The 23,525-nt window shown below is 34.2% G+C and overlaps 3 protein-coding genes and 1 long non-coding RNA gene across 5 annotated transcripts in view; 2 read left to right on the top strand and 2 right to left on the bottom strand.

The window, feature by feature from the left end:
- LOC137658497 (adhesive plaque matrix protein-like) overlaps nt 1–23,525 on the top strand; it is a 1,563,467-nt gene that overhangs the window by 625,337 nt on the left and 914,605 nt on the right. The gene's annotated exons all lie outside the window — the stretch shown is intronic.
- Nucleotides 1–23,525, bottom strand: part of LOC137658493 (uncharacterized) — a 444,691-nt gene that overhangs the window by 302,620 nt on the left and 118,546 nt on the right. The window lies entirely within an intron of this gene.
- The window catches only part of LOC137658159 (uncharacterized), a 167,597-nt gene that overhangs the window by 77,396 nt on the left and 66,676 nt on the right, over nt 1–23,525 (bottom strand). The gene's annotated exons all lie outside the window — the stretch shown is intronic.
- Nucleotides 3,665–23,525, top strand: part of LOC137658158 (uncharacterized) — a 50,321-nt gene continuing 30,460 nt past the window's right edge. Inside the window, exon 1 of the mRNA XM_068392841.1 lies at nt 3,665–3,753. Within this exon, the coding sequence (XP_068248942.1) occupies nt 3,745–3,753 (9 nt within the window). The 5' untranslated portion in view covers nt 3,665–3,744. The remainder of the gene's footprint in view (nt 3,754–23,525) is intronic.

The following is a 23,525-nucleotide window of genomic DNA, read 5'->3' as shown; positions in this document are numbered from 1 at the left end:
GACTATCCCTCCCTCACAAGAAGAGTTTCTTGTCGGATAGCTTACGACTACCTTCAGAGATTTTTCAACGCACTCTGTTGTTCAGTTGAACAAACGATAATTACCGGTGCGTGTAATGAGAAAACGAAAATCATTAACTTATGAAATGAGAGAGAGAGAGAGAGAGAGAGAGAGAGAGAGAGAGAGAGAGAGAGAGAGAGAGAGAGAGAGACTTTATAAACACTCCTGGTTTTCCCCTTCATAATTGAAAAAAGTTTTGCATCACCCGGTCTAATAGAATTTATTGGTGTCCCTGCAAGGAAGGCGCATTATGTGTTGACTTATTGGAAGGGTTAGATCTTCATATTATCTAATTATATTGATCTTGTAAGTGGGTGTAACTCAATAAAATAATTTCTAGCAAAATCCTCATTTTAGGAAATTACATGGCCATATTAACTTATAAAGAAACCGACCTTGAACTTGAGGGGACCACCTTTGGAAATTTAGGTTATTGCATTTTTGGCTAAGCGAATACTATATTTCATGTTTCAAATAATCTTTATTACTAAATCAATTTGTTTTATTACTAATAAGTCCTTTTTATATATTTACGTAAGTGTGTCCAGTCCCATATACACAAACCTATTTACTTTTTCTTCAAGAATTCCATAGAAATACATTTATTTAAGTATCCCATACATAGTAACACCACCCATTTCTATGATTTCCTAAGGAAGGCATTATCAATTTTCTGATATTCTTTGTGGTATTCGTAAATAAGCGTTTACTACACGATACAAATACTTTGCTTAGGATTCTATCCTTCTACAGAATTTAACTTTACTTTTTTTGCAGTGAACCAATGATTTGTATCATGTATTCCACTGTCCCCCTTAGATGGGATGCTTCTGGTAACTTTCCAAACCTCCAACCTTGAGATGCGGATGTTCATGAGTCGTCGGGCATGGCATGATGGTACAGTCAGGGAGCATGTGTAGCAAAATACATTCCCGTGGGAATTTTGGTATGAAAGCATGCCACCTGCAATCATTTCTTAAGGATATCCCAAAAACCAATATAAAAACATACTGTACGTATATGACCAGCATGGTGATTCGAAAAGAGATTACACATGTTGCTGAGTCAGAATACCAAAGTTTCACATATATTGCATACAAAATATCATATATATATATATATATATATATATATATATATATATATATATATATATATATATAAAGACATATGCAGTAATAACAATAACTAATTCAGCCGTTTCTAGTCCACTGCAGGACAAAGGGGTCAGACATGTCTTAATTCATGTCTGGGGTTTAGCCCGTTCTTATCACAGCGCGGTCACTGCAGAATGGTTATGGTCGGGAGACTTTTGCCTGATCGCTCACAGCAAACCAAACTAGCATGGGTGTCCCTCAGTAATACAGCTTTTCTGATCATGGTGACACACAAACCCTTTCACCACATTATGGTATTCCCACTCAGAAAGGACACACACACACACATATACACATATATATATATATATATATATATATATATATATATATATATATATATATATATATAAATATATATATATATATATATATATTTATATGTATATATACAGTATATATATATATATATATATATGTATATAAATATATATTTTTGGGCTCGAGCCATGTCGTCCTGATGGAAGTTCCTTTTGACAACGTCTATATATCAATTCTTCGATTGAAATTACAAGGGAATTACCGTCAGGTATTACGGTGTTCCAACCCCCGGAATCGACTATCCGAAGATATCGTGTATATATAACAACCATATATCTTTGAATTCTTTGAACTAACATAGTAGGCTTAAATAATTATAAAGATTGTTTTTAATGGCCTTTCATTTTCTATCTTTATTATCTTCTTCCTATGAGTAAGAAGAACCCAATAATTCATTTTTGTTATTAGAGATTGTAAAATAAAAGAAAATATACACATGCGGGACACAACTTCAAATGTATCCTATTACTAGGGAACACGTTTGCCTATTTCTAAATAGGAAGGCAGACCTTGAAAGCCCCTAAACAGGAACAAAGCTGCAAACACCACGTGTGAAATCATAACTATATCTGGTAACAACGGAGTTGCTATATTCTATGAATGTCCGTAGTAAGAGTTCCAGCCAACAATATACCAAAGGTATGGAGGTATATGTATATGTATATGTATATCTATGTATATATGTATATATATATATGTAAATGTAAATATATGTATATGTATATATATAATATACATAATATATATATATATAATATATATTATATATTATATATATACATATATATATATATATACATATACAGTACATATATATATAATATATACTATTTAAATTATATATATATTATATATAACATTGTATATATATATATATATATATATATAATATTGTATAAATGTAATATAATACATAATTTACAATATATATATATATATATACATATATATATGTTTATATATATATATATATATATATATATATATATATATACATATATATATATACAGGTATTCTAAATAGAAGTAGCCACCATGAGGTCACGAATAGGAAACCCATGCGATATTGGTATGTAGTAAGGTGAAAGGTAATTGTATCGTGATCTGGTTATCTATTTTCCTTAAGTATCAAACTTGAACATTGTATTCGGATTTAATTTCAAGTGAAACAAGTGATTGTATAATTTTCATAAGTATTATTCCTTTTTTTTATGCAGATATAGTATTTCAAGTAATTATATAATTTTCAGGTCGTAATATTTTTGTCTTAATCTAAGTTTTGTTCAGACTTAATATTTCGAATGATTTATTTTGTTTTTATAAATTCTTTTCAGTGTTGTAATTTATATAGAATATATTTATTTTTGTAAAGAGTGTATCATTCCAATCGCCAGTGTTTAAATTGGTATTCGCTTGTATCCTGTTAAAGAATCGTAGTTAGAGTTGTTGGAATAATTCTTAAGAATAATTACCCAGTTTTATCTTTTGAGTGTACTTAAGAGACCTTTGGATATTCAGTGTTTTATACATTGCTGTCTGGGCGTTATTTAACTGTCTCAGAGTTCGGGTATTAATATTTCCTAGTGTAGCACATTTAATGTAAAAGCAAACAGGCGAGTTCGGAATTCGAGAGGTTGTTTAGCTTGCCAGCCATAGTTTATATCATATTATATGTTTGGTTCCCAGACTCGTGGGACCATAAAAATATACTTTTGGTGCCCAGACTCGGGAGCCATCATCTTATAATTATATATCTTTGGTGCCCAAACACGGGAGCAATCATCTAATAATAATATAAATGCCACTGATAATAGATCAATCTTAAACATATAGAAAAATATGTACTTTTCGTAAATCAATCCTCTTTTTTTTTCTTTCTTTTTTTTGTCAAGTATGCAAAAGCGAAGTGGTAAATTCCCCTAGTTCAGCCCAGAAGATCGCAATGTTTTGGGCAACCTTGGTTTTGGGTGTAACCAAGGTCTAAAAGACCTTGGATCTAAATGCATGATTATAAGCTCCGCCCAGAGACTCAGTAAGACCGACTACTCCCACTGGATTCCATCCCCTGTGGGATGATGAGGGAACGGGGTGGGAAGGCGTCTCATGATATAAATACCTGCATGAGTAAGGGGCCGTTAGTGGTCTTCCTGTCTGAACCTCAAGAATAGAACGTACAAGAAGAACTGTGCTTCTACAGTTTCTCATCATGAAATCGGTAAGTCTAAAAAATATTTTCGTTGAGTAAATTCTAACTTCAAAAATTGGATATCAGATAAGAAAAAAATACCCTTTTTTTGGGGGGGGGGGTTTATTTCGTGCATCCCGATATTCAAACTTGCGAAACACTGATGTTCTGTAAGGGGGAAATATTTCCGTCATATTAGGATTTCAATAGAAACGCATTCTAAATGTTCACTGCTTTGTGTATCTCATACATCACGGAGTCTATATCAATATAAAAAGATTCCAATTGTTTAGAATACTGGAATCGGGTTTCTCTCACTTTTTATTTCAAAACTTTGTTAGCAGAATTTTGTTTACATTCAGAACTGAATACTAGACACTATCATCGTATTTTCACCAAAATCTGGCCAGGAAGAACAATGAGAAATAAACGCTTGACATTTTTTATATTGCTTTAGACATTATGAATTATTTTGCAATTCAATAGATGAATATTTTTTAAAAAATAAATGTTTTATTTTTAGTGTAATTCTTGAATTACGAAATTGTATTCATGTATGTCATATATCTAAAAAGGTTGAAAACACAAATGACTGTATAAACTAAACCAAGCATGATGACGTAATTCTAAAAACATCATCCAAAACTGAGGTGAAGATACTGTGGGTTAATATATTGGTATATTCGTGATTTAGTAATATATATATATATATATATATATATATATATATATATATATATATATATATATATATATATCCCTTTCTTAACGTAGTGAAAGGGTTTGTGTATTGCTATGATCAGCAAAGCTGTACAAGTCAGGCCCACCCATACTAGGTTGGTTTGCTGTGAGCAATCAGACTAGTGTAACACCATCACCATTTCGCAGTTGGCCAGCGTGGTAATAGAAATTGGTCAAATCGAAGATATGAATAAGGACTTGTATGAGGCTTTTGTACTGCATTTAAAAAATTTTTTTTTTATGTGAAGGATCCGATTTAATGTTGTTTTCTCGAAATATTTTATTTAGATTGTTTATTTTTCTCTTATAGTTTCTTATTTCCTTGTTTCCTTTCGTCACTGGGCTATTTTTTCCTGTTGGAACCCTTGGGCTTATAGCATCTTACTTCTCCAACTAGGGTTACAGCTTAGCTTTTAATAGTAAAATTGATAATAATATCTATCTATCTATATATATATATATATATATATATATATATATATATATATATATATATATGTATATATATACACTTGCTCTCTATTATATAGGGTAGATATGTGTATATATCAATTTCTACCTCACATGGATATCGAACCCTAATTTCTTCAAATGAAAAACAAAGGTCGCTACCAATCACGCCTCAGAAGCTCTAGAACAAGTTATGACTTAGGTGCTACAGGCATTTCATGATTTACCTGGTGAGGCCACTGTCTTACCTGCAAGTATTATCCAACTTGCGGACACACCAGGTGACACCTATTGACATCTTTTAATTCAAATTGCCCCTAATGAGTCAACATATGATGAAAATCAACACAATATCTTGTTCAAATAAAAATCAATTTCTACTTCATCGAAAGCCGAACTTCGTTTAATGTGCGCTTCTGTAATACTTCTTGATTTTCTGGTAATCTAAAATTCTATCATTCTATAATAAAGATTCTGTTGTTTATCTTACATCTTTTCCCATGGCCGATCCAATAATCTTTTTATTTTCATTTTTCCAGATCGTTTTGTCCTCACTCCTCGTGGTGACTGTGTTCGTCGTCTTCCAGCCAGTAGAAGCCATGCCCAGACCTCTCCCAGTGGCATTGCCACACCCAGTAGCTGAACCCAGGCCACAATTCGTAACTGGGATAGGCCTAGTTGCCAGTGGGCTCACTAATGAAAATTTTCGAAAAAAGCTTGTTTCAGGTGCAGAAGCTGCTTGGGACTTGGTAACTGGCAATTAAGGAAGATGAAGTGGCGAAAGACAAGTGAATACTTTGAAAGTATGAAGGAAAGAAACCCGATATCACTGATATTGAAATTTAGAAACTGAACAACATCCATCGGACATCGTGGATTTTAGCAACTAATCAAATCATAATAGAACGTTCAAGTACAAAATCTGAATCGAAACTATACCATGATATAATGTTCTTCATCCAATAATCCTTCTTGATTCCTACAATTACAAAATGACCATATTTCTCAGAAGGAATAGGTCCTTCCCTCGTACATTATGAATCACCGATATGTATTCATCTGCAAATCAGGACAGTATGCAAATGCTTCTTTGGTCGTGGTGCAATAAGAAAAAAAAATGCGCTTTATAATAATAATTATTATCATTATGATAGCTGCTATTGTTATAATTTCCTATGGCTTTGAGAACTATGATGAAAACTTTTTTTTAGCTTTCTATCCCTTTAATATGATACAAATAATCAACAATAAATGGCACGTCTAACTCATTAGTTTAGCTTTCCTTTGTCATTTATATACATATAAATACACATAGATGTACATATGAATATGTAAATTTGTATATAAGTATACTTATGCAAATGCGCATATATATATATATATATATATATATATATATATATATATATATATATATATAATATATATATATATATATATATATATATATATATATATATATATATATATATATATAATATATATATATATAATATATATATATATATAATATATATATATATATATATATATAATATATATATATATATATATAATATATATATATATATATAATATATATATATATATATATATATATATATATATATATATATATATATATATATATATATATATATATATATATATATATATATATATATATATATATATACATGTTTATGTCACAGTATTTCGATCACTTGAAACCATTTGAATTATTTGGGTTATTTGATTCTCTTAGTTTCTATGATGGTCCTTTACGGAAACACACACGGACACATTATAAGAATACACACATACATACTTACACACATATATGATATATATTCGAATAAGACATATATATCCTTTGATATCGAATGGAAAACATCCATATGAACCCCAGACGTAACACCGGCTACTGTCCGGCTCTCCTGCACGTATTTTGCTGCCAGCCGAAGGTGAGTGCAGGTTATACATGGCAAGGCGCGGTTCCCCCTCGCATACCTCGTGCATGATAATAGTCATATGCAGCTGGAAGAAGGTATCAGGAAGGCAACATGGTGAAAGAGTATCTGATTAAACCTCGATACGTTAGCCTGACTTCCTATCTAGATTTAATGCTGTATACACTAAGGAAATTGCTTAGTATTTATTTTTACAATTAGTACTGGGTCAGGGTTCATCGTCACACACAATGACGGTTTAAGGCCGATTCACACGACCCGTTTTCTTTCCGACAGGCTGGCCGTCGGTTAACCGGCGTCAAGGTTTCTTACGTGTATTCAAATGCAACTGTTCACACGACCCGTTAGGCTGACGGCGGCCCTCGGACGTCAGCCGTCCGAGTCGGCCCGGCTTTCTTTCCAAGAAACCTCATCCGGTTTGACGGACGTTAGCCACCCGTCCCAACCAACGGGTGGAAGATTTTTTGTGGGAACGAGGACCTGTATCGTACCCGTTCGTTTCGTGGCCTACAACCCCGACTTTTCCTCATAGTATAGAGTCATAGAAATTAGTTAGTTTGTTGTTGACACCGAGTATTAGAGGTTAATTGAACTTTTTCAAGGGTATGAGATGTTTGACATGGCAAACAAGATGTATAGAAATAATTTACATAAATAAAGAATATGGAAAATGACTGGAGAGGCATTAAATAAAACAGGTAAGTTTATCGCAATTTTAATATTCTTGGCATGGTGCATAAAGCATTATGAAGTTGCATAACACATTTCATCAACACAGTTGTCGTGAATTTTCCCCGACTTATTACAATTATGATTCTAGGCCCGATGGTGTGGGCCGATAACAAGACCTTGAAGAGGTTAGCCTCCTAAAACTGTCCAGGATTCAATAAAATATGAATACACTTTACAAATTTATTACAAAAATAACTATTTAACAAGGAAATTACACACTAAAACATTTGAACTAATTGATAAATGAAACTATCTCCCTTGGGGATCTGTAACATGTGCCCGTGGGGCCCTAAGTCCACGTCGGACTAAAAAAGGAAACAAATACACTCAATTTCAATATAATACCTGGGTAGAACACCTACCAAGGTTCTCTGACATCTTAGTAAAAAAAACCTAATCCCCAATCACTGGGATCAGAAAGTAAAAGTTATAGACAGATATAAAAAACACTTGGGACTCAGAAAAAGACTAGGGGGAACCGACCTGGTTTCACGCGGATTGGAGCAGAGAGAGAGTAACAATAAATTGGACTTACTTGTTCGGGGGAGATAGGCAGAGAGGACGACCGTAGCTCTGGGCAGCTCCGAAGAAAACTTCGATCTCCCGCACTAACTAAAGTGTCCTAGGGAGAGGGGAGGGAATTCTTACGTTATTTATTTATAAGGGGTCTGATAAAGCTTCTTTATCGACCACAAGACTGAGAAACTGTTAAAGTCTTACTTCAGATCGAAGGATGAGCTTAATGCTTCGGCTAAAGGCCATAATTTGCTACAATCCACCAAACTAGGGAGTCCTTGGCTCTAAACATATACATCGATATTTTTGTCGTGGTGCAATAATACGAGACGAATTCTGTGATTCGTAAATAACAAACACTTAGTTTCTCTGACACCCGCTCCTTCCCCAACAGGTGGTTAAATTTTATGCCCCAATACCGTCACGTATTGGACCATAGTCATTGGCAGCAATGCCCACAAGATCTTCCAATCTAAGCTCAATTTAACGTAACGTTTGTGGAGTTAAATGGCGGGACTTTCGAATGATCAGTTCGAAACTCCCGACAACAGTTATCAACCAACATCTTAAAGTGTCAAAATTATCGTAATTTACTCGGTCCTAACGTGACAGAGTCTAAGTAAACAATGAAAACCGCGCGCTGGTAAACGGATACGGAACGCCTCGTGTGAATGTACATTTCGACGGTGGTTAGCCACCACCCAGCCTGTCGGAAAGAAAACAGGTCGTGTGAATCGGCCTTTATGTGGGCAACAAGCAAAACTTGTACGGGTCGAATTGTTTTTTAGGGCGGTGGTTGCCGTGTGGTGGTGGTACGGTAGGTGCTGGGTCTATACTCCCTTCCCCTCCTCCTACCGAGCCTTACCATCCAACTCTAACATCCTCGAATATAGGACCTCAAAACTCACCCTTACGAACTCCCCGATATTTTGGAGTTTCTTGCTTCGGCGTACAACGATATTCCTAGGACAAGCATTCCATCGTTTGCTGTTTGACGTACGTCATCATCGCCAATTCTATGATTTAAGAATTAAGATCCTCAGCCTGAGCAAAGTCTCTCTCTCTCTCTCTCTCTCTCTCTCTCTCTCTCTCTCTCTCTCTCTCTCTCCTGAATATTAAGGTTCCTTTTGTTAGTTTAGTTCCTTACATTAAGACCTCTTTTCTTCTGACATGATCCATTTACCTGGGATTTTTGTTGCCCTCTTGTGCGATTGAGGAATATTACATAGGTTGACTTGTTGAAAAGCTATTGATTACAATTGTGGTCTGATTTCTTAGGTTTACGAATACCTTTACACAGTTTCTTTGTTGTTAATTTATGTAATATGTTTCCCTAGAGTTAAAACGATGGAATATAAGTAAAAGTTTTGTCATAAACTGTTGGTTTATGAACATGACTTTTTAAGCATTATTTTATTTCTGTTCCTCGGAGTTTAAAGCATGGAGTTACAGCTATTAGTATTGCCAAATTTACACGATTGCCTGAAGATTACAATTACTTTTTTTTATTTATTTATATTTTTTTTCCTTCGAGGAGGATGGGAGGGGCCGAGATGGGTGGGACTAGGGAAGTTAAGCCGGCCATACATACACGCAGAGGATTGACCGTATGTTTTGTCCTTGAGGACTGGAGGGACGCTCCAATCCTGTGAGAAATGCCCACACACGCTGCGGAGTATAGCCTGCTTAGTTCAAGAGGATTGGGCACCCAGGATAGGCCTACATGGTTACGTTTTTGATATTTGGAGGAATATACTAAATGGATTTTTAGACCTTTCTGGAGATTATCTCATGCTGAAACACTACTGCACTATTAATTAAGCGTACTTGTTTTCGCGTTAATTTATAGAGATTTGAAAACGATTGTGTTTATATAGGCAGAGAGAAAATGTGAGAAAGATATACACAAGTTAATAGAATTATCAGTAGCTACTTAATTTATCCTCTATCTATATTTTAAAAAGTTTTTTCCTATGAAGAGTCTGTCCTTTACTATCGCCTCCCACCGGCACCTGTGCAGGATTAGTACACTCATTAATCTTTTGACTTTACTGTGGGAAACTGCATAGTTTGGGAAAAGAGAAAGAGCACTCCTCTAAAAGTTATATATAACAATGCTAAAGCAAAAATTGTTTTAATACAGCAATAAGTCAAAAGATTGTGAAATGCAGTCAGCATATCATTATAATATAAGAGTGATCCGTTCAAGGGGCGAAGTATGGAATACTGTACGTGTCAAAATAGGTGAGTCAACCTCGCCATGATGCTAGACTGAGCTAGACCGTGCCCACGCACGTACGAGACTGGCGGGCTATAGTGCCAATCGCAACAGGATTGGCCTGTCCGGTCAAACATGGTGACAGGATGAGAGGACAGGCTAGTTGCGACGGGTTTGTAGTATTTACCCACCATACACGTTAAGAATTTCCGCGAATGCGCCAATCGCGATGAAATCATCGCCCCAATCCTCTGCATGTATGGCCTGCTTGAGTTGACTGAGTAAAGAATGCTGTGATACCCATCAGTTCAACAAACTTTGCCATGAACGCATTTAATTAAGTCTTCACAGTCTATTGTATTATTAAGGAACATTTAAGACGGAGAAAAAGAATTCCACACATATAATTATAGTGTGGTGACATCTCTTTCCACCACACTATGGTTACAACCTTTGTTGCTCAATATTTTGACTGGGGTTTGCTCACTCCCATTGATTGTGGCTTACATACCTTCATAAATATACAGTTTAAAGGCATCAACGCTGCTCTTTACTTCTTGATACTTCTTTCTCTGGTCCTGAGACACGGAAAGATATGCACTGAATACTTTCCCAAAAAGGACACACTGCACTAATACCTACCATTTACCTTCTAGTCATTCCATCATCGATGTGACCGGTTCAAAATAATCGAAGAACTCGACGGGAGCTGATTCTGCGAATTTTAGGATCAACATCTGTGTATTTGCCACATCAAACACAAGATTGCGCATAGCAGAGGTCATCTCTGTCTGCGTTGCCGACTTTGCACGAGCATTCAACAGTTCCAATTCCCTTTCGTGTCTCACTACTTCTATCTCTTTTTCTTCTTGTATACTCTCTTTTCTTACTTGTCTTGCAATTTCTCTAGCTTCCATTTCCCACACTTCTCTCTCTCTCTCTTCCCGTCTTGCTTCCAGTTCTCTCGCATGTCGTGGTTCTTCTCTCTCTCTTTCTTCCTCTTCTGCCATCATCTTCAACTTAATCAAATTCTCTTCCGCAGCAATTCGTCGAATCTCAGCCTCTACATTCCTGTCAGATTTCATGCCTTTAGTATGTGGGTCAACTGGTCCTTGCTTCGCTACAAATTCTGCTTCAGCTTAATCCAACAGTTCACGAGCTGCTACAATATTTCTTCCGCCAACTTTCCCGAGTTTGTTAACGATTCTAAGGCTAGACACTTGATCTGGGCTTTAATCATTCCACTCATCGCATGGCCAATACATGCCATTAAAATAGAGAGCCACTGAGCTTTTTTACATTAGCTTCTGAAAATTCCGGAACAATTAGCTTTTTCAAAAACACTAGGATATTAAACTATGTCATATTTTACTTTACCATCCTTATACCTCTCCAAAAAATATATCCTAGCAATACAAAGAATCCTATCAACAATACACTGTTCAAACCTTTAATGAAAACACGGCCCTGTTATTACTAATATTTAAAACAGACTCCCTCCATCCTAAGGGTTTGGACACCAAAAATATATTGTATATTACGGCTGGTAAATTACATAACCTCCCGAGTTCCAAACTCACCTATCTATTCTAATATAAATCTGTTACACTTAAATAATACCCGAGCTCTAAGAAATTATGTAACTCCCAGACAGCAATATATGAAAACACTGAATATCCAAAAGTGTCTTACGTACACTCAAAACAAAACTGGATAATTACTTTACTTGAACTATTCAAAACAACCTCTTACTTCGATTTTTAGTCAAGGATACGAGCAAGGTCTATTAGGAAATAATGGTGATTGAAATAATACACTTTTTACAAAAATAATTATATTCTATAAAAAGTTACAACACTTATGCAAAAAGAATTAACACCAAAATTAAATTTCTCGAAATATTAAATCTGAACAAAACCTTAAACTAAAACAAGAAAATATTACACTCTAAAAATTACAAAATCACTTGTTTTACAAGAAATGAAATTTTTTTAGGAATATTTAATCTTTGTAATTAATGAAAATAGTTAACCTTTAACACTCTAAAGATTAACCTCTTATTCAAATTTAGATAAAAATAACTGATACACTTTCGTGTTTTAGCTCAAACAAGATTTTGCAACAGATAGCAATATAAATACACATCACTGTTTTAACCTAAATTTCACAGGGTCAGTTACAACAATTTATATTAAACCAGCATGTACAATAACGCAATATATTTGAAATCGCATTCAAAGTTTCATTAACGTTTGAACACACTACATTCGATATATGTTGGGTAAAAAACTTATTCACTTTGGAGAGGGCACACACGAGGGACTTGAGGACAGAGCATGTTGGCTCTTTCACAGGGACAAGTTGGATCTCTTTTGTTGCTTACGTTGTCCTAGAGGCACATATATACTGACTTATTCTAGATAATTCTAAATAGATTCTTCTAGAGGCATGGGGGCAAGGCCTTGCGGCGTAAAGTTGCTAACGAGACAAATAGAACAGGGGATTAAACCTTGCTTGCAAGATAACCCTCTCTCAGCTAACTCTGCTCACTTATGTCCTCAAAACATTAAAAAAAAGATAAAACTAACTCTGGGGTTTCCAAGAACATTCTAAACACGTGGAAATATAAATATGATGTATTACCTCGTAAACAGGACGTCAGCCCTTGTTTTCAAACCTCGTATGGTTAGTACAGCATACATAGACGAGACTACTTAAGACTTTGTAACAAAATATGTGAAATAAAAAGTTAATTCCTTAAACTAACGTAAATTCACATACACTGACTAGAATGAAAAATACAACGAAATGAATGACGAAAGTCTTATGCAATCTACACACAATTACTTGAAACTAAAAGAGAGGAACTCCCCTTACGAGCTAGTTACACACCTCTTAGATACACAAATAAAATACATGAATAAAATATTTACTCTACACACGACCAGCTTCATTAGAATATATATATATATATATATATATATATATATATATATATATATATATATATATATATATATATATATATGAAAATATGAATTTTTAAATTAAAATTAATTTTCGAACACTTACCTGTATAACTTAATTCAGCCGATCACATCTGTGTCGGCTCCAAACAGATATAACTAATTAGGTGACTAATTAACTTACCCTCATTGATTGTGACCAACCGATAATTGGTCCAAAAAGTCTCATTAAGATTGAGTTCATAAAATTAAGGAAATATCGATAAAGAATGAAACTAAAGCACAATACCTGTTGACTTTTTGGAACGAACGGTCGTCAAAATCTTTAGCCCTGTCAGCTTTAACTGTTTAACAGGTAACTGCTTGTCAATTAGAAAATTGACAGTTCGTCACGTGGTCCTCTTTCTCTCCCCCACCAATGGTGGGAAGGTCTCTCCACCAACCAGTTACTGAGCCATTCTTTAAGAATATGTTGTCGTAAACCTGCTTATGTATAATATGGGGAGGTGGGAAGGGTCTTCCATTAAGTTATACTGTACAGGTAAGTGTTCGAAAATTAATTTTAAATTTAAAAATTCATTTGTCTCACACTTATCCTGTATAACTTAATTCAGCCGATTACCAGCATTTATCCTGGATGGAGGGCATAAGCAAAAATATAAACAGCTGATATAATTAAGTAATCTTTTAAGAATACAAAAAGACCTGAGAGGACCTCAGAGCGGTTACCTTGACTGATATAGGGCATCTCCGTGTATTGCAGTGAACTGGATCACCATCAGTTATTTTCAGTCATTGCTGGGTCAGTCTTAACGCCTAGTCGACTAACTACCCTATTCTAACGCCTAGTCTACTAACTACCCTATTCTAAACTAACGCCTAGTCGACTAACTACCCTATTCCAAACTAAGTTCCTAACCTTGTATCAACAACTTGCATACGTCGGTTAAGTTCGTTAGTCTAGTCATATGTCTCTGAAATTAGGTAGGTGTCGGCCCCCGATGGGGCTTATTTTCTCTCATGCATTTATACAACCTGCCTTCGCGAGGTTTTCATTCGCATGGAGTGAGCCCTTATTCATATCCCATCTCATTCATGCCTTTCATTCTTCCTTACATACACTAAATATTTAGGGTAGAAGGCCAAGTAGATGTTAACCAACAATGTCTCCAGCTGCGACAATTGGACCGAGAGATCGTATGTTGTCATACACCAACTCCACGACCTTGAGGTAGTGGGAAGCAAAAACTGTATTCCCTTTCCATAGAGCAGCGTTCAGGACTGACTTCAATGAAGAGTTCTTCCAAAAAGAAAGAGACGTGGAATAACCCCTCAGACTGTGGGTACATCTTCCCTTCTTGGATGCACTGTCTGATAAAGATAGGGGAGAGGCCTTTGCCATGAGTCTCCTGATAAAGAAAGAAACAGCATTTTTCTTCATGGCCTTTGACTGTAGTTTAGGGGAGACGAAGTGAGCCCGGGGTCTGTGAGGGATAGCCTTGGTTCTGGCTAGATAATAACGTAAGGTTCTCACTAGGCAGTACAGTCTCTCCTCCTCCAAATGCCCAACTGTTTCACTTAAAGAAAAAAGAAGAAACTCTGGGAAGAGGGTTGGACTCATTTGTTATGAAAATATATAGCATGCTTATTATTCTAGATACCAGAGAAAAAGATTGATGAAAAGATGAAAGATTAACAAGAAGAATTTCAAAAGGGTGGAAGTTATACTGACCAAATTTTCATTTTGAGACATGTTGTACAGCGTGCGCGGAATATTGCCACTGGGAAAATTGCCACTGGGTCAATTGCCACCGGGAATATTGCCACTGGGAATATTGCCCACCTAGGAATATTGCCACCCGGAAAATTGCCACTATGAAAAATTAATTTTTTCATTTAATATAGTTTTATGAACTTTAAATCACTTAGAATTACGATATGGAATAAAGAATACAGGACAGCAAATTATTTACTTTTTATTATAGTTTTAGGAATATTATATCACTTAAAATTACATTAAGGAAATATATATAGGAGAAAGAATACAGAACAGAACTTGTTTATTTCCAGCACTTAAAAAATTACATAAAAAAATTAGACTACATAAACAAAAACAAAACTTGTTTATTTAAAAAACATGCATATTATATGCAATTGAACGTAAATATCTAATTTTATCATTATAAGTGTTGTATTTCAATAGAATGTTCTTTATTTTGGCGTTTAAATATTGGTACTTTTTTTTTTGTCGGGAAGTGAGTCCCCTCGTTCAAAATGGATTTTCTTAATTGTTGCTAAGCGTTCTTCATCTTTAAGTGCGTTAATCAGCCGCCAGATATTGGGGTGGGCATTACCTACTGATTTATTAAGCGAATTATGAAATGCCTCTACGTTGTTATTTGTTCGTGGTAAAGAGTTGACTACACGGCTATAAACATTCCAGAAACTTAGTGGAAATGTACCTGTAACTCTTCGTCTGTTATTCCTTGTCCCTCTCTCAATTCCTATGTATGTAGATTCGAAATAAGCGAGAAATTCCTGTGGTATGGCATCATCATCTGACAGTTCTTCGAAAACCCAAATAACATCTTGAGTTGGCACAAAGGCAAGGGCAGAAAAATGTCTCATTTTTAAAGAGAATTCATTGTTGTTGTGGTATTCTTGTTTAAAACCAAATTCAACTATCTTTTTATAAAGCGATTGAGAGAAATGGAAGAAAATCCCATTAAGAAAAACGTCTGGGAAAACCGCCTTTATTCCATTAAAACAAGCCTTTTCAAAATCAATTGTAATATTTTCGGTTTCTTCACCACCTAAAAATTCACTAAATTTTTCAAACACTCTTCTATATGTTACCTCGGTCTTGTTAGGTAAAAGAGCAAAGACACGTGGTATACTCAGTTTATCTTGCTGTACATGAACGGTTAAAAGTTGATAATAAAATTCCGGAGCAACTTTAAATGTACCGTCAATTGCCCAATTCTTAAAACGGTTTAAATCTTGTAGCCCAGCATCAGATGCAAACATCAATATGCGATCCACATCGTTGATACCTGAATCATATTGAAGGAAAGTTTTCCCGCCGTCTATGACTGTAAATTCTAGTGGTATCGAATATCCTGCCCTTCCACATGGAACGGAAGGAAAATTTGAAAGTTTTTGTCTCCACTTCCTAATATTCCTGCTTATGTGACTTGTATTGGGCATTTGAGATAGGACAGATTCATCGAGAGACGCAGTAGCTTGAGCTACCAGGACGCGACTTGACTGATGAGACGTTTTCACTTTTTCTTTTAACGATTCATGCGCAACTTTGGCATCTACACGATCTTTCGTTGACGAGTGTGTATGTTCGTTTACATGTTGCAAAACTTCAAAGTCGTTGTCTGATGTTTTTTTTGTATGTAGTCTAGCCTTGCAGTTTCTCTTCTTTCGTTGACTACACACCCAGTATATAATTGTACCGTCCTTATTTGTTCCATGTTTATGGTACATGAACTGTTGCTCATCAACAAGCATATCGTTCCCACGTTCACTCTTAATGATGGACACCATTGTGGGTTGAAGTTTCCAGAAATACTAAACTCTAAATACTAAAATTCCTTATTGTGATATTTTTGTTTATAAACAACTTAAAAATTTCCTAAATAATGGTGGTTTGGAAACCTATCTAAAAATCTTAAGAGGTAAACAGTTGTCGAAACAATAACAGATAACAAGGAAAATCTTGAATGGAAAACTGATAGTAAAAGTCGGGGATATAAGGTAATAAAGTTGTAGGTCTGTTTGTTTGTTTTAAACCAAAAAAATATGGTGGCGATTTTCCGGGTGGCAATATTCCTAGGTGGGCAATATTCCCAGTGGCAATATTCCCGGTGGCAATTGACCCAGTGGCAATATTCCTAGCGCCTTTGTACAGCAATGTGTACAATATAGAAGTGAAGTATGAAAAAGACTTTGATAGTGTGCACCGGTCAATTTTGTGGAGAGTCATGCAAATATTATGGAATTCCTCTCAAATGTGTAAATTTAATTAAGCTTATTCATAAGCAAAACAAGTGCAACGTTAATGTTAATGGAGTCCTTTCAAAAGAATTTCCAGTGAACAGCGGAGTACTCCCACAGAATGTGTTGTCTCCTTTGTTGTTTATCCTCCTCATGCATTTTATAATGCGTAGAACAGTTGGAGATGGTGGAGAAGGATTGGACTGGATTGGTGATAGGAAATTAGCGGACCTGAGTATGCTGATGATGCTGTCCTTATTAGAAAAACACCACAGAGTTTGCAATGCTTGCTTACCAAAATGCATGAAATACCACACGAGGTTGGGCTCAGATAAATAGAAGAAAGACAGAGATGATGAGAACAGAATATGCAATGGAAGATGAAATATCATTGGAGGGAGAAAGGATTAATTAGGTAGAATCATTCAAGTATTTGGGAACTATGATCTCCAATACAGGGTCTTCAAAATTGGAGTTTAGTGTTACATCGAAAAAAGCAAACCAGACAATGGCTAGGTTAAGAAACATTTGGAAATCAAATCGCCTGAAATTACATATAAAAATCAGACTATATATCAGTTTTGTAAGATCTGTGTTACTGTATGGACATGAGTCGTGGTATGACAATGAAACAATATCCAACAGATTTAGCAGATTTGAGAACAAAGCCCGCAGAAGAATATTGGGAGTTGAATGTCAGGACAGGATTGGAAATGAAGCTATAAGAGAGAATACTCGAGTGCCATATGTCATGGTGAGAGGTATATGGATATGGTTTAGGCATGCTCTTCGCACTCGTCAAGAGATATTGGTTCACCAAATGTTTAATTGGGCTACACAAGGCACTTGAAGAGTTGGAAGTCCCAGGCCTACATGGCTGAGAACTATGAAGCGTGAAGTGGGAAAGGATGAGTGGAGAAGTAGGAGAGGTGATGATAATGATATATATACATACATATATATATATATATATATATATATATATATATATACATATATATTCATGTATACACACACACACAAACACACACACACACACACACACATATATATATATATATATATATATATATATAGATAGATAGATAGATAATAGTACCAAGGTTATAATATACATGTTTATTACTGAGCTTTCGGAAAATCTATTTGCATCATCAGAGCCTAAAAAATAGAATAAATTGTATAAGTTAGAACATGGTTTGATAAATATTTAAAACAAAAATTTAAAATGAAAACACAAACATTATGAAATAGAATAAAAATAACTTGAAAGTATAAAATCAATCTAAATACACAATAAAATACCAAAGCGCCAGCGCTATAAACTTAGATAAATTAAAATTAAACACAAGTTAGCTCATAAGTTGTCTGGCCCAGGTTTGCTTTAAGTTGGTCGAGGCTACTCTGCGAAGTAGTCAAGATGGAAAAATTCTCCCTGGACATTCAATTTTCAGTATATAATTCCAAAATTAGATAATTTTTTAAATGTCTCCTTACTCCTATAATCTCTAAGAGTTAAATAAAATGTTCCATTTAATTAATTTCCTTGTATGGCAAATCAAAAAGGAATAATACTTTCTATAACAATAATTCCAAGGCATACTTTCAATTTCATAATAATATCATCTACTGTAGAATGTTTTAGAGTCTCACAACTGAAGTATTTAATAGGATATACACATGAATTAAACTACAGCAGATATCAGTTTATGCAGATTGGGGATAAACTATCAAATAAAGAGTAATAAAAAAAAAGCTTTTGTTGTACATATGAAATCTTTATCCAACCAAATCCAAATTATTCTAAGCTTATCCTTTCACTGATGACATTATCTTAACACAAATCAAAGAAACCACGATAAACCATCTGTAGAATTACCGGTATTTATAGATTTCCTTTAATTTTCATATAAATCAGTGATTTTCCTGAACTATCAGATTATAAATATTTCTTAACTATCAACCTCAATCTATCAATAACCCTTGGAAGTACTGTCGTTATATAGTGAAGCTAATTCTATAATGAGTTACTTAAACCTTACTATTATTTATGGCATTTATTACTTCTTGAGAAAATTTAAAACATTAGCAATTACTAACTATTACTTCAATTACTGTAATGACACGATCATTTGAACTATTCTTTTTCGGTTACACACTGTTCCTTAAATTATTAAAAAAAAAAAAAAAACATTACAAGTGTATAGTAAATATATATATAATAAAAAAAAAAACATCGATGTTAGGTTTACTTTTGGGTGTAAGGAATCTAAAAATAAAATAAAATGGTAAGGTAATGTATGCAAATAATGCTGAGGTGAAGCATACTATCACAAATATGATATACTAGTGTACCCGACCTGTCAAAATCACGTCTACATATTTAAATAGATATGCGTACGCACGCAGATTCAACCCTCCCCCCCCCCCCAACCTCACCTAACCACAACCCACTAGTTCGGCAATTTATAGGAGTGCGTGGTTTCCCAGTGTACCTCTACGCCCTACCCGTACACTGGGAAATCGCACACTCCTAGGGTCTAGTGGTTCCCCCTCTCACCAGAGTATGACTATTACCTCACCCATGAACACTACAGGAATGTTATATATATATATATATATATATATATATATATATATATATATATATATATATATATATATATACACATACATATATATATATGTATAAACACACACACACACACACACACACACACACATATATATATATATATATATATATATATATATATATATATATATATATACATAATATATGTATTTCTGGTCACACGGAGCGGCATTGCCAGACATATAACTACTCTGTCTCTCCTCGTCTCTCAGATAAGGGGGATAGGGCAGTCATACTCTGATGAGAGTGGATACCCCTCCAGAGGTAAACCGTGTGCGTGAGTACATACCTATCTAAATATTTAGCCATTAATTTTTGACGGGTCGCATGCACTAGTCTGTGTGAGTATATATATATATATATATATATATATATATATATATATATATATATATATATATATATATATGTGTGTGTGTGTGTGTGTTTGTGTGTGTGTGTGTTCGTTAAAGGCTTTCTTTTTTTGTATAATAATAAGAACATGAAAGACACAACCAATAACTAGTTCTTCTGCTGGAACCTATTACAATATGACTGAATATTACATGGCTGAAATAATAATTTTTTTTCCAAGTGTTTATGTTTATGATACTAGAGTAAAAGGTACCAAAAAGCTAAAGCTTTGAATCTTTCAAAATAATATACTTTATATATATATATATATATATATATATATATATATACATATATATATATTCAAAATAATATACTTTATATATACAGTATATATACAGTATATATATGTATATATATATATATATATATATATATATATATATATATATATATATATATATATAATGTGTGTGTGCGTGTGTGTATATATACATGTATAACGATTTTTAGTATTTGAGATATTGTTTTATATATATATATATATATATATATATATATATATATATATATATATATATATATATATATATATAAAACATATTAACTCAATTACTACAAACCTTTTTACCAAGTTCCTATTGACACCCTTAGCATTGATGGACTTTTGTGTTATTCAATGAGCAAACATGGAGAAAATAAGATAATCATACGACCAAACAAAAAGAGAAATGAATAAAACCGGGATTAGAATTCATTAATAAAAATTAACACGGATTCTTTTAATCCTGAACATCCCGTGGCGTTAGACTAATTGGGAAATTAATCACCGTGCTGATAAAGGAAAAAAAAAGCACAAGTATTTTGATTAACGATAGATTCGTATTTATGTTCTTTTTATTTTCATTAATAAATTATGATCACTTCAGAGAAGCATGAGATTTGTAATGGACTTGAAAAGGTCCACTGACGTGTACCAAAATACGTACATACACACCCATACTGAAAAAGTAGCTGTTTTAAAGACCAAAAACAACTGTGTTCCTGAAATATATTAATTTTCAATACCTTCAACGGGAAAATAGTTTTCCTGTATTCTATGGGTGTTATTTATGTCAAACGTTAAATGGAAAATTCCTTTCACAGGTTTTCACTCATTAAAATTTCCTTATGACTCTTTGTCCAAGTATCAGCTTCGTGATATAACTGAATAATATACTAAAACCAAGAGTTTGGCTTTTCAAAAAACTTCAGGTAAAACTTGTCTTTCTTATTTCTATATAATCTAGTATCCTTTGGTAATGGATCCACTGAACGATAGCACATTAACACCCAAACAGTGTGCATAATATCCCTTTTCAATAATAAGCCCAAAAGTAAACTAGTAAAGGAAAAAAGGAACAATCCTCAAATGCAATGTTGAGAGATGCAGCCCAGCTAGTAAAATAGAAATAGTCTTGCCATTTTCTTAAAGTACATTCTGCCAGTCCTCGACGTTCCTTGAGTATCAGACGTATTGATCATGTTACTCGTTGTTCCCAAGCCACAAATAAATTGTTACTGTTTTCTCTTTCTCTTCTTTTCCATTCTCCTTTTTCTTTCAACACCAATTCGTCAAATTCTTCGTAAATTCCTCTACCTTTTTCGTTTTTCTTTACTTTATATTGTTATGTATATCTCTCAATCTATTTCTCCCCATTTGTTATTTCTTTTACCTTTCCTACGTTAATCAAAACGAATATTTACATCAAGTCAAGATCGGAGACATCGACTGTTTCTGACAAATCGTCCCCATTTGTCTCTTCGATCGTCGAAATGCAACACACAATTTAATCTGCAGATCAATATTTGCCTGAGAACCGAAAATCAAAAACTCATAAGGAGTTTTGTCCATTATATTCTAGTTGGTTGAACATTCAATAGATGGCGATGGAGTCATTTGAAAAACAAATAAAAAATGGGGGAGAGGCGGCCAATCTTCCACAAACTTTGGTGAGGATGGTAACAAGCGCCAAAATTACATCACTTTGAGAGAGAGAGAGAGAGAGAGAGAGAGAGAGAGAGAGAGAGAGAGAGAGAGAGAGAGAGAGAGAGAGAGAGACGCTTGACAACAACCTCTGCTTCCAGCGGATCAGATGATCACATAAGGTTTATTGTCGGGTTTGTAAGATATACAATTTTCCAAAAGAGTTTAAAACTTGTTGAAAAGTAATGAACTTTTGACATATATTGATCAATTACAGAAAAGTTATAAAATACTTGATGTTTCAGTGACAAAAAAAAAAAAAAAAAAAAAAAAAAAAAAAAAAAAAAAAAAGTATCAAAATAGGCTACAAAGGAATATCAATAATGATATTGTAAACTTCATGTTCGAAAAATATGTTGATAATAAGTCTTATAAATCATTCCTGCCACGATGACATTCGAAATTGCGATGTTGTCAACGTATTCAGAACGTATTGATAAACAACAGGCAGATATAAATACTTGTTAATGCTTAAGAATAAAAACCAATTCCCTAAAATAAAAGAAACTCCATTAACAATGCTTCAGGATATATTACCTGGAAGCAAACAAACATATCTAATATTTCAAAGAAGCTACCGAAGGAAACGTTTCATTCACTAGGATTGTATATTTGCATTTTGCTTCAACTTGAAAATAAAGGGAAATTGTCTGAAGGAATGCTGACAAGATCTTTTCTATTATACCACCTAACTTTTTTATTTACTAATGCGAACAATCGAGCATTACTTGGAATTGGCAATCCAACAAGAGAGAAAATATTTGACCTTGGCAATGTAAACTAGCAAGGAAACATTTGGCTTTGGCAAAACAAACATGCAAGGAAATACTTGGCCTTAAAAGTCCAAACAAGCAAGTAAATACTTGGGCTTGGCAATCACCACCCCCCCCATAAAAAAAAGAGCAAATACTTGGGCTTGGCAATAAAAAAAAAATGGCAAATACTTGGGCTTGGCAATCCAATCAAGCGAGCAAATACTAGGCCTGGACAATCAAAACAAGAAGCGAGCAAACACTTGCGCTTGGCAATATAAACAAGCGAGCAAGTACACGGCTTTGGCAACATAAGCAAGCGAGCAAATACACGGCCTTGGCAATATAAACAAGCGAGCAAATACACGGCCTTGGCAATGCAAACCAGCAAGCAAATACTTGGCCTTGGCAATGCAAACAAGAAAGCAAATACTTAGCAATGGCAATAGAAACAAGCAAGCGAATACTTGGCCTTGGCA

Source organism: Palaemon carinicauda, chromosome 19, assembly GCF_036898095.1.
Source record: "Palaemon carinicauda isolate YSFRI2023 chromosome 19, ASM3689809v2, whole genome shotgun sequence".
Lineage (NCBI taxonomy): Eukaryota > Metazoa > Arthropoda > Malacostraca > Decapoda > Palaemonidae > Palaemon > Palaemon carinicauda.
This window is presented reverse-complemented; position numbering and strand designations above follow the sequence as displayed.